Source organism: Schistocerca cancellata, chromosome 1 (assembly GCF_023864275.1).
Source record: "Schistocerca cancellata isolate TAMUIC-IGC-003103 chromosome 1, iqSchCanc2.1, whole genome shotgun sequence".
Classification (NCBI taxonomy): Eukaryota; Metazoa; Arthropoda; class Insecta; order Orthoptera; family Acrididae; genus Schistocerca; species Schistocerca cancellata.
Genome location: NC_064626.1, coordinates 1,003,518,152 through 1,003,533,943, shown reverse-complemented (window position 1 = coordinate 1,003,533,943; position 15,792 = coordinate 1,003,518,152). Strand labels below are relative to the sequence as shown.

The window sequence follows — 15,792 nt, the reverse complement described above, 5'->3', positions numbered from 1 at the left end:
TGCAGGTACAGCGACCTTGAATCAGAAAGGGAAGGGGTATTTGTTTTATTTGTTTTGGTAAGTAAATGATGAGTGGTGAGTCATGAGAAAAAGCCAGTTCATGTCAGTAAGAGAACGGTTCTGATCCCATCCCTAAAAAGAACAGTTTTGCCCATCTCTAGTCAGTATTCGCTGTGGCCAGCTGTAATGCAGATATCATTGAGATGAGGTAGTGGATGGTGTCTTCTTATCAATGTCCAGCAGAAGATGGCAGCTCGTAGTCAGTGAGGAGGAATGGTGGGTGCAGAGCAGAATTGGCCCTATTTACAATCAGTAAGCAGTGATAGTTATCTCAGTTTGGCCAACTAGACTACAATGTGACAGTGTGTGTCAGGATAGGTGAAGTCGAGCTGATTCAGTTTGTTGTATGAATGCATGTTGAAGTCACGAGGAATTGGATCATGCCATAACTATTGTCAAGTGTTTTGGATGACATGGCTATGGCGATGTTGAGTGTAACATTTTCCACTGTTCAATCGTAAATATGGCGAGGCCACAGTTCGTTGACAGTGTATTTATAATAAACTGTTGTGTTTTTTGCTTGTGCGCATTTTCCATTTCTTGTGATCAATTTAATAGTCGTAGTTATGTGTGGTTGTGTTGTCTGTAGGGGCGTGTTGGTAATGATAGGTTGTATAAAATTATAATGCTTCAGTTACCTGTCCTGACTTCTTTTAATATGCCTCTGTAAAGTTATTAATGGATAGAAGCTAGTTTGTTCTTCGTTTGGTGCCATTTGTAAAGTTAATCGTGGATAGTAACAAGCGGTCATTTTATTTTGGAGCACCTTTGTATAATCATTATGGGACGAAGAAAGTTGGTTTGATTTATATACAATTAGCGGAGAAACAATTTGGCCAAATGTGCAGAGCAGAAAGACAACATGAAAGGAAGGAATTTGAGCATAGGAACCGCGGGTTGCAGATGAACGTTTGCTACGCTATGCCGGCATGAAAACGGTTGTCACTTTCACCATTTGCTGCGACATACTTATGGTAAGTGGTGGCAAGACTGTGTGCAAGAGCATACTCATTACTAAATTCAAATGGTTCAAATGGTTCTGAGCACTGTGGAACTTAACATCTGTGGTCATCAATCCCCTATAACGTAGAACTACTTAAACCTAACGAACATAAGGACATCACACACATCCATGCCCGAGGCAGGATCGAACCTGCGACCGTAGCGGTCACGTGGTTCCAGACTGAAGCGCCTAGAACCGCACGGTCACACCGGCTGGCTATTCATTTCTAATTTAATTTGACCTTTTTAGGACATACGGAAGCATGAAACATGGACATGTGATTGTTTTCACTTGTAATGAAGTACTGTACGATATGTCAGTGTAAGTTACGATTTAAATTTTTCTTGTTGTTATTGTGATGACTGATTAGTCCAATCATTTTGACTGAGTACACATTGTCTGTGAATTACATTTTATTCTGAGAGAAGACGTCCACATGTTAGATTAAATCGCGTTCAACTAGCGCCAAAATATGCATCTGCGACCTCCAGTTTCTATTTGTACGCGAATTCCTTTCTTCGGTGTTATCTTTCGGCGCTACACTTTTGTTCTAATTGTTTTCTGCACCATGTATAATTGATGGATGTATTTTAGTTATTGTTTTGATGTCCTGTATCATTATATTCCTGAAATTTTCCTTCTTGAAACTGAAATGCTCTGTGTTGTAGTGTTGTTGTTGTTGTGTGGTCTTCAGTCCTGAGACTGGTTTAATGCAGCTCTCCAAGCAGCGGCAGCTTTCTGTGTTGTAGTATAATGTTTAATAAAGGAAATATTAATTGTAAGCCCAGGTTTGTACAGCGCCCAGCAGAGCATCACTCTACCAAAATCCCGCGTAATAGACTGTATTGGGCAATAAGCTATTTTTTAAAGAGTTTTTTACTTTGATAGTAATTGCTCCTATGGACCTTTCCTTATAGTCCAGTCGTTGAGTATCACGCCACTGATGCCAGTGTTAGGCAGAATTGCAAAACAAGCGATAATAATTTGTGAGTTGTTTATTATCTCAGTGTTTAGTGCATTCTGAACATTATACATGAATTATGATTACATGATGGGTGATGAACATTGTGGAGTTGAGTTGCTGGCAGCTGCGGCTGGCCCGGAGCTCAGCCACCCATGTCTGAATGGTCGGAATAAATAGGCAGGAGCAGAGGACGGAGGGGCGAGGGGCGCTCAGTGGAGCGGCAGCTGCTCGTGCAGGTAGGTGCAGGGCCCGCCCTCGGCGAAGTCCTGCACGGTGTGGCCCTCGCCGCTCAGCACCCACTTGGTGGTCAGCAGGCCCTCCACGCCGACGGGGCCGCGCGCGTGGATGCGCGCCGTGCTGATGCCCACCTCGGCCCCTGCGGAACAGTGACGGAGCACATCAGCGACGGCACCAGGTCGTGTAGTCCCAAGACGGTTGGGCAGAACGCAAGTAAAACGTAAATAAATGTAATGTATTGCGCAAAAAAGGCTCATCAATGTTCTCCTTGTTAAAGGAGGCACATTCATGGAAAACATACACTATATAAAAGGTGCACTAAATCCACAAACTTTTTTAAATGGAATTTTACTTTAAAAATAACGTATATACCATTTTCTCAGAAACAGAAGGTAATTTTCCGCAATATTGAGAGTGTTAGTGATGTTCAGTCCCAATGGGGCACTGTTAAGTGTGGCGTTCCCCAAGGGTCGGTGCTGGGGCATCTGCTGTTTCTTACTTATATAAATGATGTGCCTTCTAGTATTACAGGTGATTCAAAAATATTTCTGTTTGCCGATGACACCAGCTTGGTAGTGAAGGATCTTGTGTGTAATATTGAAACAGTATCAAGTAATGTAGTTGGTGAAATAAGTTCTTGCCTTGTGGAAAATAATTTGATGCTAAATCACAGTAAGACTCAGTTTTTACAGTTTCTAACTCACAATTCAACAAGAACCGATATTTCAATCAGACAGAATGGGCATATTATAAGGCGGAACAGTTCAAGTTCCTAGGCGTTCGGAGAGATAGTAAGCTGTCGTGGAAAGCCCATGTTCAGGATCTTGTTCAGAAACTAAATGCTGCTTTATTTACCATTAGAACAGTATCTGAAATAAGTGACAGTTCAACACGAAAATTAGTCTACTTCGCATATTTTCATACGCTTATGTCATATGGTATTATCTTTTGGGGTAATTCTTCTGATTAAAAAACGGTATTTTTGGCTCAAAAACGGGCTGTTCGAGCTATATGTGGTGTAAGTTCGAGGACCTCTTGTCGACCCCTATTCAATAGTTTGGGAATTCTGACATTACCCTCACAGTATATATTTTCTTTAATGTCGTTTGTTGTTAGCAATATTAGCTTATTCCCAAGAGGTATCAGCTTTCACTCTGTTAATACCAGGCATAAATCAAATCTGCATGTGGAATGCACTTCCTTGACTCTTGTGCAAAAATGAGTGCAGTATTCTGCTGCATCCATTTTCAATAAGCTACCACAAGAACTGAAAAATCTTAGCAGTAGCCCAAACTATTTTAAGTCTAGTCTGAAGAGTTTCCTCATGGCTCATTCCTTCTATTTTGTCGAGGAGCTCCTGGAAGAGCTAAAAAATTAAGCAAATTCCAGTGTTACATTCTTGATTTTCTTTATTTAAACTTACGACTTGTCGCCTCAATATGTTTCTTATATTTCATTTTATCTGTTTCTACTATCATGTTATAATTTCATGTATTGACACATTCCAAGGCCATGGCGACTTCTCCTTAATTTTGGTCCCACGGAACAATAAATAAATAAATAAATAAAATAAACTATTCAAGATATTTCTACACAATTTTCTCTGTTTAATCTCTTTTCATATAGTAAGCTTCTCTCATGAGTTTATTTTGAATATACCGAATATGAGAATCTTATTAATTTATAATTATATTTCTGTACATACAGAGGGTTCCAAAAAAATGTATCCACTGTTTAAAAGTCCATAACTTTCAAACTGATTGACGGAGTTGTCTCATTTTTGGTGAGAGTGTAGCTTAAAGTCCAACTGAAAGCTATCACTGTAGGTGTTCGAAATGGTCACCATTAACATCCACACACAAACGATGCCGCCGAACTGCAGCACGAACTACTGACTGCAAAGTGTTCAGTTGGATATTTGCGCATGAATGTACGATGGATTCTCCAAGTTCATCCAACGTGCGTGGCTTTTGTCGATAAACGACGTCCTTTAATGTTCCCCACAGGTAAAAGTCCAGAGGAGTTAGGTCTGGGGAACGTGGTGGATACTTCACAGCACCTACACGGCCTATCCATCTTCCTGGTAGATTTTCGTCGAGATACGCCCTAACACAATTTTGGTAGTGGGCTGGGGCATCATCTTGTTGAAAGTAGACTCTTCCGTTTCCATACAAGTCTCGGATGGCAGGTAAAATGGATGTCTGAAGCTTGTGAAGGTGCATCTCACCGGTAACTGCGCCGTCAAAGAAGAATGGCCCAATCAAGCCCCGGTAAGGCAACCCACATCACACATTTACTCCGGGCAAATTCACGGCTTTGTCTACATGGACGTTCGGATTGTCGGCGGCCCAGTAGATGCAATTGTGGCGATTTACTGTACCATTGAGTTTGAACTGTCAGACCACACAATCATCTCTTTAAACTCTTCATCGTTGCGAACCATGTTAGTAAACCACTCGAAGTACTCCATTCTACGATCTGGGTCATCCTCGTTCATTACGTGTAGCAATCGTGGGATGTAGCACTTCCACTTTGCTGTCTTCAAAATTCGCCGAACACTTGAGCGACTCACTCCAGTTTCACGGGCACACTGTTCACAGACTTCTGTGGTGAGCAGGTGAATTCTTGTAACACACGACGGGAGTTAGCTAGACTTGTAACTGTTACAGGTCGTCCAGATCGTTGTTTGTGTACATCTTTAACACAGCCTTCGGCTTCAAATTTGTCTCGAATGCGACGAATTGTTAAACCTGTCGGTGGTTCTGTTTGATACTCATTTCGCCATTGCCGTTTAACCTCATTAATGTTTTCTTACTAAAAATACCACTTCAAAACTGACTTCCTTTCATCGAATGTAAACCTTGCGCCAGCCATGTTTATTCGAGTAACTAGGTGCAACTAAGATCAAAACACAATACCACTTCAAAACTGACTTCCTTTCATCGAATGTAAACCTTGCGCCAGCCATGTTTATTCGAGTAACTAGGTGCAACTAAGATAAAAACACTGAATATCTGTCGACTGTCATCTGACAAAACAAAACAACGCAATACAACGCTTGTGTGGCGATTTCCCGAACTTCAAACTATTACACTACCAAAGATGAGACAACTCCGTCAATTAGTTTGCCAGTTATTGACTTTTAAACAATGGATAATCTATCTTTCCTTTACCAGAAAGGAGAGACGCGCAGTAAATCTATTTTTCTCAATATGTCTTCAGTAAGATTTCCTATCTTAAAGGTCATTCTCTCTAATATTCTCAACTCCACCCCCATCCGCCGCCCATGTTCCCATCATTAAATACAACAACTGCATCGTAAGTTGCAATTCTGACAACTGTAACAGATGAAAATGTGATTTTACGTCATCGTTTCCATATGAGTGAATTTGGAGACTAATTTGGATTCTGGATTTTACCATGAACACACATTTTTAGAAGTTTAGGATCGGCCAGAAACCTGTAAGTGAGCTTGACAACATCTAGGATGCAGTTTGAAAACCTCTCCTTGTGTATGAAAGAGTTGTTACCGCTCTGAGACTGTGGATACTGAAGTATTTACTGCTCTGAGCCTGTGGATACTGAAGTATTGCTTCAAAAAGCGGGCGTGGCAGGAAGGTCATTTCACGCATTTAACTATTTTTCAGGCACTTCGGGTGCGATTTCGTCGGAAACTTTGGGGAATCATTGTCCACGAGTTCTGCTAATACGACTTAAACCTCATCGTATCTGATATCAGTCCACCTAGTTGCTAGTTTTTAAAATCCTTCTGTAGCACCAGAACTCAAACGCTTCAATTCTCTTTTCCGGATTTTCCCAAAGTCCACGATTTACTTCCGTACAAAGCTGTGCTCCAAACGTACATTTCCAGGAATTGATTGTTCTACTTAAGGCCCATATTTGATGCAAGACCAGACTGCCAGCTTTGCCTGTTCTCGTCTTCTGTCTCTCTGCATCTCCATACATACTCCACAAGGCACCTTGTGGTCCATAACTGACAGTATTTCGTACCACTGCCAACCATTTCCTTTCGTGTTCCACTTGCAAGTTGAGCGAGGGAAAAACATCGATCTATACGCCTCCGTACGAACTCAAATTTTATCTTCATAGACCTTACGTGAAATGTACATTGGTTTCAGTAGAATAGTTCTGCAATCAGCTTCAGATATCGGCTGTCTGTATTTTCTCAACGCTGTTTCGCGTGAAGAACTTCGTTTTTCCACCGAATGTTCTCATCTGGGTTCACGAAAGATCTCCGTAATACTTGCCATTTGATCTAACCTAATGGTCAGAAATCGGAATTGCTTAGACCTGTTGGGGATCCCAAGCACTTGAGCAGTACTCAAGAATAGGCCGCACTAGTGTTCTTTAAGCTTTTTCGTTTACAGATGAGCTACGCTTTCCTAAGACTCCCTCAATAAACCGAAGTCTACCATTCGCCTTCTGTGCTACCGTCCTTACGTGCTCGTTGCATTTTATATCATTCTGCAACGTTACGCCTAGATATTTAGTCGATGTGACTTGTTAGGCAGCACGCTGTTAATAGCACATTCGAAAATTGAAGGATTGTTTTCCTACTCATCTGAATGAATTTACATTTTTCTTCATTTAAAACAATCTGACATCACGTCACACCAACTAAAAATATTGCCTAAGTTATCGTGCCCCCTAATTTAATGACACCACCCTCCCACATACCACGTCCTCCTCAGTAAACAGCTGCAGACTGCTGTCAGAAAACAAGAGCGGGTCTACAGGTATTACACTTCGCTGGGGCAATCCTAGCCTTGATTCAGACGAACATGCGCTGTCGAGGACAACGTAGTGGATTCTGTTACTTAAGCTGTCTTCGAACCTCTAAATTATCTGGGAACCTATTCCGTATGCTCGAACTTTCGTTAGCTGAATGCTATGGGAAACCGTGTCAAACGCATTCCCAAAGTTTCGGAATATGGAATCGGCCTGTTGCCTGCCATGGTTCACGGCATTTCATCTGAGAAAAGGGCAAGCTGCGTTTGATATGGGCGACTTTTTTTTTCTTTTTTTTTAATTCGTGATGATTTGTGGATAGGAGCTTTTCTGTCCCAAGGAAATTTATTATAACCGAAATGAGACCACGTTCAAGAATTCTGAAAGAAAGTGATGTTAAGCGTATTGGTCTGTAATTTTGCAAGTCTGAACTTTTACACTTCTTGTGTACAGGAGCCACCTGCGATTTATCCCAGTCGCTTGAGATTTTGCACTGGAGAGAGTTTCGTGATAAATAAAGGTAAGTATGGGTCATTTCAGTATAGTATTCTCTGTAAAATCGAACTGGGACTTATTTGCTTCTAACTCTTTCAGCTGATTCTCTAAGTCAGGGAAGCCTGTTATTACTGTATGTCTTCCATATGTGACTCTGTGAGATAGTGAAACGACGGTTGTACCATTCTCCTACGTGAATGACTGGCGTTTGCTTTTGGTTCCTTCTGTTTCCACACGAGACTGGTGGACGTCTGACTGGGCAGAAGCTTTCGAACCACTTACTGCTTCTGCGTAGACTCTCTCCGACCACACAGACCTTGTAAGGCCCATCTCACCGACCGACCGCCATGTCATTCTCAGACGATTAGCGTCACTGGATACGCATATGGAACGGCGTGTGGCCAGCACACCGCTCTTCCGGGCCGTTGTCAGTTCTCGTGAGCGGAGCCACTACTTCTCAGTAAGGACTGAGTGCACCTCGTTTGCCAACAGCGCTCGGCAGACCCGGACGGTCACCCATCCAAGTGCTAGCCAACACCGGTGATATGACGGGAACCGGTGTTATCACTGCGGCAAGGCCGTTGACGACTTTGCGTAGGATCTGAATTTTCTCGATTTCTCGGTAAGATTTCTCACTGAGGTATGACAGAGGAAGCTGTTGTATGCTTCGGGTGTCGATATTTTTACAGATGGATGTACACTCCTGGAAATTGAAATAAGAACACCGTGAATTCATTGTCCCAGGAAGGGGAAACTTTATTGACACATTCCTGGGGTCAGATACATCACATGATCACACTGACAGAACCACAGGCACATAGACACAGGCAACAGAGCACGCACAATGTCGGCACTAGTACAGTGGATATCCACCTTTCGCAGCAATGCAGGCTGCTATTCTCCCATGGAGACGATCGTAGAGATGCTGGATGTAGTCCTGTGGAACGGCTTGCCATGCCATTTCCACCTGGCGCCTCAGTTGGACCAGCGTTCGTGCTGGACGTGCAGACCGCGTGAGACGACGCTTCATCCAGTCCCAAACATGCTCAATGGGGGACAGATCCGGAGATCTTGCTGGCCAGGGTAGTTGACTTACACCTTCTAGAGCACGTTGGATGGCACGGGATACATGCGGACGTGCATTGTCCTGTTGGAACAGCAAGTTCCCTTGCCGGTCTAGGAATGGTAGAACGATGGGTTCGATGACGGTTTGGATGTACCGTGCACTATTCAGTGTCCCCTCGACGATCACCATTGGTGTACGGCCCGTGTAGGAGATCGCTCCCCACACCATGATGCCGGGTGTTGGCCCTGTGTGCCTCGGTCGTATGCAGTCCTGATTGTGGCGCTCACCTGCACGGCGCCAAACACGCATACGACCATCATTGGCACCAAGGCAGAAGCGACTCTCATCGCTGAAGACGACACGTCTCCATTCGTCCCTCCATTCACGCCTGTCGCGACACCACTGGAGGCGGGCTGCACGATGTTGGGGCGTGAGCGGAAGACGGCCTAACGGTGTGCGGGACCGTAGCCCAGCTTCATGGAGACGGTTGCGAATGGTCCTCGCCGATACCCCAGGAGCAACAGTGTCCCTAATTTGCTGGGAAGTGGCGGTGCGGTCCCCTACGGCACTGCGTAGGATCCTACGGTCTTGGCGTGCATCCGTGCGTCGCTGCGGTCCGGTCCTAGGTCGACGGGCACGTGCACCTTCCGCCGACCACTGGCGACAACATCGATGTACTGTGGAGACCTCACGCCCCACGTGTTGAGCAATTCGGCGGTACGTCCACCCGGCCTCCCGCATGCCCACTATACTCCCTCGCTCAAAGTCCGTCAACTGCACATACGGTTCACGTCCACGCTGTCGCGGCATGCTACTAGTGTTAAAGACTGCGATGGAGCTCCGTATGCCACGGCAAACTGGCTGACACTGACGGCGGCGGTGCACAAATGCTGCGCAGCTAGCGCCATTCGACGGCCAACACCGCGGTTCCTGGTGTGTCCGCTGTGCCGTGCGGGTGATCATTGCTTGTACAGCCCTCTCGCAGTGTCCGGAGCAAGTATGGTGGGTCTGACACACCGGTGTCAATGTGTTCTTTTTTCCATTTCCAGGAGTGTATTTCTACTAACTTTTTCCTGTCGACATTTGCGCGTTCTTTTTCGAACCGAGAGTACAACAGTTTCAGCTTCATCAGAATTTTCAGTCAATTTAAACTTTGTCCATAATTTCTCTACATCCATCACACTGGACGTAAATGGTGTCAATTCATTGTCTAAGTGGGATACCAACAACCGCTTACCTACTTTTTCTAGTACATATACTTTTACATCCTTCTTGATGGATTTATAAAGTTGAGTAACGATCGTCGCTATGGTATCGTGATCTCTAATCCAGTCTTTACACTGATACTGCCTGTTTGTAGCTGAAAAGTCTAAAATATTTCCAATGCGTGAGACCTGTCGAGGTAGCTGCTCAAGGCATCACTCGGGAAATGTGTTCAGAACCACCTCACAAGACTGTCTGTCCGTACCACTTGCAATGAATCCACAGACGTCCACGCCTACTCTCGATAGGTTTAAGTCGCCTCCAGCTAATATGCATGATCTGGGTGTTTCTGCGCTACTGAATCATTCTTTGAATCATTTTGCAACCGTCACGGAGGAAACTTGTCTTGATTAACTTGAATTCACCTATTCCTTTCATACGAGCAGAGATAACTCCACACTTATACTCAATTTCGACCTCGACAGACACAATATTTAATTCGACTGCAATGAAAATTTCCCCTTCCATTGCGTCTAATATGTCTTTTCGGTATATGTTCCATGTCTCGTTTTCGAGCTTTCTGTCCCAGGTTTCAGCCAGCCGTCGTTTCCGAGAATAATTTGAGTGTGGCAACATCCATGGAGCGCAGGAAACTGAGGAACTTTTGCTACGTATACTTCGATAACTTACTGTTAAATCTTTGACAGTTTAAATGTGTTTACTCTGGTACTCTGCTACCCGAGCAGCTGCTTCCTTTGTATAGCAGTCTCCTGACTTACCAAGTGGTGGAGTCCTACAGTTCTCCATCCTACAGCGGAGGTGCAGAAATCCACAGCCCAGCCAGTCACAGACACTGAGGATTCTTTGACTGAGAGGGTTAGGTGTTATTTTGCTCCCAAGGTAGCAGAATTCTGTAACTTTGCCTATTTCCTCGCCTCCAAATCTGATGTTTGTTTTCTACTCTCAGTCCTGCTACCGCTCATCATTTTCGTCTTTCTTCAGCTTATTCGACATAAACGGTGTGGCTCATTATGCTGTTCATTTCATTCAATACATGTTTCTAAGGCTTTCTAAAGTAAAAAAAAAAAGACGACATTAATCCAAGCACTTATCTTCAGTCTTATGAACTGGGAATGTACGGAGCAAGCTGGGTTTCACACATTCACACATTCAGCTCTGCTTCCAACAACCCAGATTTTCCGATCACAGTACATGATCTATAATTCCACAACAGCTTGATATCAGTGAGATGGGGCTAAACCTCTAATAAACTATCATACGCCCAGTACCTTTTTCCAATCACGGGGAACCTTCGAGTGTCCATCCGTCCTACGATAAATTGTCTCTAAACGAGTTACGAGTACTTCCGCATGCTCCCTGTTCAATCTATTGGACTCCAATACGCCCAGTATCTTTTATTGTTAAATTATTTTTGGATTCTGCACTATCTTAATCTTGACTGTGCTTTTTTCTCATTTGAATGACAATGATAAGTAAGAACTGAGCTATGGTCTTCCTTAGGAAAGCAGTTATGAAAAAAGTAATTTCTCAGTCATTTTTTTAGTAATATTAATCGTTTGTATCATCACTCTAGGTCAAATGTGGACTACGCTTATTAGTTAATGTTTGTTGGTTTATGGCATTGCAACATTTATTATCAGTACTCTGCGAACACATCCTACGGAAAGTGTATTACTTTTAAATATATTAAAGCGAAAGAAATAACTGGAACACATCGTTTGGAGAAAATAGCAAACAGAACAGGTAACAATTTAAAAAAAGCATCAAAATATACACTTGAAAGGCCAAAGAAACTGGTATAGGCATGCGTATTCAAATACAGAGATATGTAAACAGGCAGAATACGGCGCTGTGGTCGGCAATGCCTATATAAGACAACAAGTGTCTGGCGCAGTTGTTAGATCGTTTACTGCTGCTGCAGTGGCAGGTTATCAAGATTTAAGTGAGTTTGAGCGTAGTGTTATAGTTGGCGCACGAGCGGTGGGGCACAGTATCTCCGAGGTAGCGATGAAGTGGGGATTTTCCCGTACGACCATTTCACGAGTGTCTCGTGAATATCAGGAATCAGGTGAAACATCAAATGTCCATCACTGTGACCGAAAAAGATCCTGCAAGAACGGGAGCAATGACAAGAGAATCATTCTACGTGACATAAGTGCAACCCTTCCGCAAATTGCTACAGATGTCAATGCTGGGCCATCAACAAGTGTCAACGTGCGAACCATTCGACGAAGCATAATCGAAATGGGTTTTCGGAGCCAGAGGCCCCTCGTGTACTCTTGATGACTGCACGACACAAAGCTTTACGCCTCACCTGGGTCCATCGATATCGACTTTGGACTGTTGATGACTGGAAACGTGTTGCCTGGTCGGACGAGTCTCGTTTCAAATTGTATTGAACGGATGGACTTGTACCCTCAGGAATCCATGGACCCTGCATGTCAGCAGGGCACTGTTCAATCTAGTGGAAGCTCTGTAATAGTATGGGGCGTGTGTAGTTGGAGTGATATGGGACCCCTGATGGGTCTAGAAATGAATCTGACAGGTGACACGTAGGTAAGCATCTTGTCTAATCTCCTGCATCCATTCATGTCGATTTTGCATTCTGACGGGCAATTCTAGCAGGACAATGAGACATCCCACATGTCCAGAATTTCTACACAGTGGCTCTTCTGAGATTAAACACTTCCGCTGGCCACCAAACTTCCCAGGCATGATCATCATTGAGCATATCTAGGATGCCTTGCAACGTGCTGTTCAGAAGACTCCTGCTGGTTTATGGACAGCCCTACAGAATTCATGGTGTCAGTTCCCTCCAACACTACTTCAGACATTACTCGAGTCCACGCCACTTAGCGTTGTGGCACTTCTGCGTTTTCACGGGGACAGGTGTACCAGTTTCTTTGGCTCTTCAGTTTAGAATCACAAATAGATAAAATAGAAAACAACGCTAAATTTAAATGTATTGGTGAAACCGTGTAATTGAGTAAACTAAAAGATACACAACTGATATAAGAATTAATAAAATGGAAAGAGCTCACGTTTTAACTAAAACAATTACAAGAAATTCGTCACTAGAAATAAAAAAAGAAAAACAAAAACATTCCACCACAAGGGTAAGGCCACAATGTTTATGTGCGTGCACTTGATTAAGACTGGCCTACAAACTGAATGGACTTGAAATACGAATTATGAGGAAAATGTGATAGCACAAACAAATGACTGTTGGAAAATGAACAGCATCAAAGAGTTTTACCAATATATACGAAATTTCGGCATAACGAGAATCAATCTGCTTTATACATCTCTACCGTAGGAAAGAAGACGAGCTAACAAAACGAATACTACTTCATTCTTTGAAAAGAAGTAATTTATAACTCGGGTCACAGAAATGAAATGAAACATTGTCAAATGATTGGAAACAACAAATAGAAACTTCGTTAGATCAACACCTTAGGACCCAAAGGTAAACAAAAGTATAAGCAAGGGAAACAATATGGATGACAGAAGGAAAAAAAGATGAAAGGATGCGAAAAAAAGGAAGTAACCAGGAAAGTAGAAGAACCGAAATTATTACGTTATTCCGTTTGAGCGAAACGATTTAAATATATGAAAGGGGAAGGAACCCTGCAAGAGTGACTTTTGACTAACAAAGAAAATTGTATCTGATAAAGATTTTATCCATTCACAAAATGAAAAACACAACACAGAAAACTCGCACAAATGTGAAATGCCGTCGTGAGTTACCGTGCCCCTATTCGTATTTCCAGGAAACGGATTACACGAACGTGTCTTTGGCCGATGCAAAGTTGGGAACGTGCTTTTTCAGTAGTCTCGCAGGATGTAGGAAGGTAGAATGGTTTCCAAGGGTATAACAAGATGGGCGTATGAACGTGACCCGCATCTGGCACAGAGATGATGAAAAGCGGACACAGAGAGCACCTAGATCCGTTCTTCTGAACTCCAAGCTATCGCGAATTTCAAAGTGGAACATCTCTGTCTTTCATCTTGTCGTCAATAGCTGACACCATTGCACATTATCAGTTCATCCATCCCTAGAAATAGCTGGTGCGGAATCTGTTTTCGCCGACTGCCCGCTGAATTTAGTTCTATGAAATTGTAGATAAGTATCTACTCACCCGGTGAAGCAGTGTTACTTATTTATGCGAATCTTGTATTAGCAGGGAAAGGAATTAAATCTGTCTACAGGTAATTTACGACTGTTTTTCCATATTATCTCCTTCACACACCCATACCATCCATAAGGGGTGTCTTACTCAACCAGTATATTTTTCTAGACTGTATGTTAATATGTACCACGTTTGGATGCAATTGAACCAGGCGTTCCAGAACTATAATTGCGTGACACCCACTCCCTTCCATTACTGCCACTCACTACCATCTGTAGGAGTGATAGTGGCGTTATAGTACCGCAGTGTTTTTTCTTGATATTAAGGTAGGTGTGTACTAAGTTTGCACTGAATTGACCCAAGCGTTTTAAACGTAGGTCTATGCTTTACATGTCACCCGTTCCTACCGCCCCCCCCCCCCCCCCCCACATTAAGGCGTTAAAACTGGTAGTGTAGGCCACCAATCAGCCCAGACCTCTTCCGTCTTTTGGATTCGCCACTAATGTTGTCCTCTTTCGATTATTTTTAATGTCGTTGTCCTGTCAATCCCATGCCACCCCTAAGAGTGCAAGCAGTGTGCTACTGGAATGGTATACTGACCGTAAAGTAAGAAACAGACGCTCCAACTTTGATTGAAATCACTCCAGGTAGTATTGATTTTTGATTGTGTGCAACCACTTTGTCAACCCCGGCCCCACAAGTAGGGGCTTGGGCTCTCTTACCTAGACAGTCTGCTGATACTAAGTCCTGTGTGTACCAAGATTGGCTGAAATTTCTCTAGGCTTTCCAGCTCTATGCTGGAACATCCACTCTCAGTGAGCATCCATTTTTAAATACGAGGGTCATTCGACAAAAGAGTTCCAAAAATTTGTTTAGAACCGTTAATATACATGGCTTTCAGAAACAGTCTGAAAAGATTATAAGGCTGTTGCAGGGTAGGTTCCGCTGAAAAATAATTGTTCAGAAAAGAATTCGATACGTTGAGTCGTTTCCGAGACAATTAGCATTGAAGTTAGCCAATAGGGCCGTTGCGCGGACAAATTCAAGCCGCTCACCACTACAGTTGGTGCTAGCTGTCGTTGTAGCGTAGATGATAGCGTTCTAGACAGCTCAGCCTTTGGCTCGGGTTCGTCCTTTACTACCGTCTCACGTCCAACTTTTGTACCGCTCTCTTCTTCAGTTTTAAAAAGCCAAACGAAGAACACGTTTGACAACACCGTATCTGGCAGGCCGCTCGTATCTGCGTGTGCAACGACCTGATTTGCTAACTTCAATACGAAACAACTCGGAAGCGGAGCGAAGTATCGAATTTTTTCGTTAATAATTATTTCTCAGCACAACCTACCCTGCAACACCCTTGCAAGCTTTCCAATCTGTTCCTGACTACCCAGTACATAGCTGCTTCAAATTTTAGGTTTTTCTGTACGTGTACAGAGTTTCAGCCGATTCCGAAAGATGAAGTAGCCATAGTGAACGGTTAAAATGGCGGATTCACAAGTTACTGATTACAAGCGAAACACTGTAATGAAATTCTTGTTGGTACAAAAAGAAATTTTTCTGAACGTCCATAAACGTTTATTTGCAATATGTGGTAGTGTTACAGTTGACAGGCGTATTGTTGGGTGATCAATAAAGAGAGTTAAAGTTACAGGAAGTGCTGAAACTTTTTTCCATGTTCGACCACGTTGGGGCACCCACTCACAGCGACTGCTCCCGACTTAGTGTACCGTACGGATGCCGTTGTCGTCGCAGGCCGGCACGTCACAACTCGAGAATTGGCCCCACGGATATCGGTGAGCATGGGAGAAGCTTGTAGGGCGACCGAGACTTGTTTAAAGCTGTGCTCAAGATTGGATACACGAAT

General features: G+C 43.4%; 1 protein-coding gene across 1 annotated transcript in view; it reads right to left on the bottom strand.

Moving 5' to 3' along the window:
• Nucleotides 1-2,040: 2,040 nt before the first annotated feature.
• LOC126088855 (delta-1-pyrroline-5-carboxylate synthase) overlaps nucleotides 2,041-15,792 on the bottom strand; it is a 221,391-nt gene continuing 207,639 nt past the window's right edge. The window contains exon 15 of the mRNA XM_049906867.1: nucleotides 2,041-2,403. Within this exon, the coding sequence (XP_049762824.1) occupies nucleotides 2,237-2,403 (167 nt within the window). The 3' untranslated portion in view covers nucleotides 2,041-2,236. The remainder of the gene's footprint in view (nucleotides 2,404-15,792) is intronic.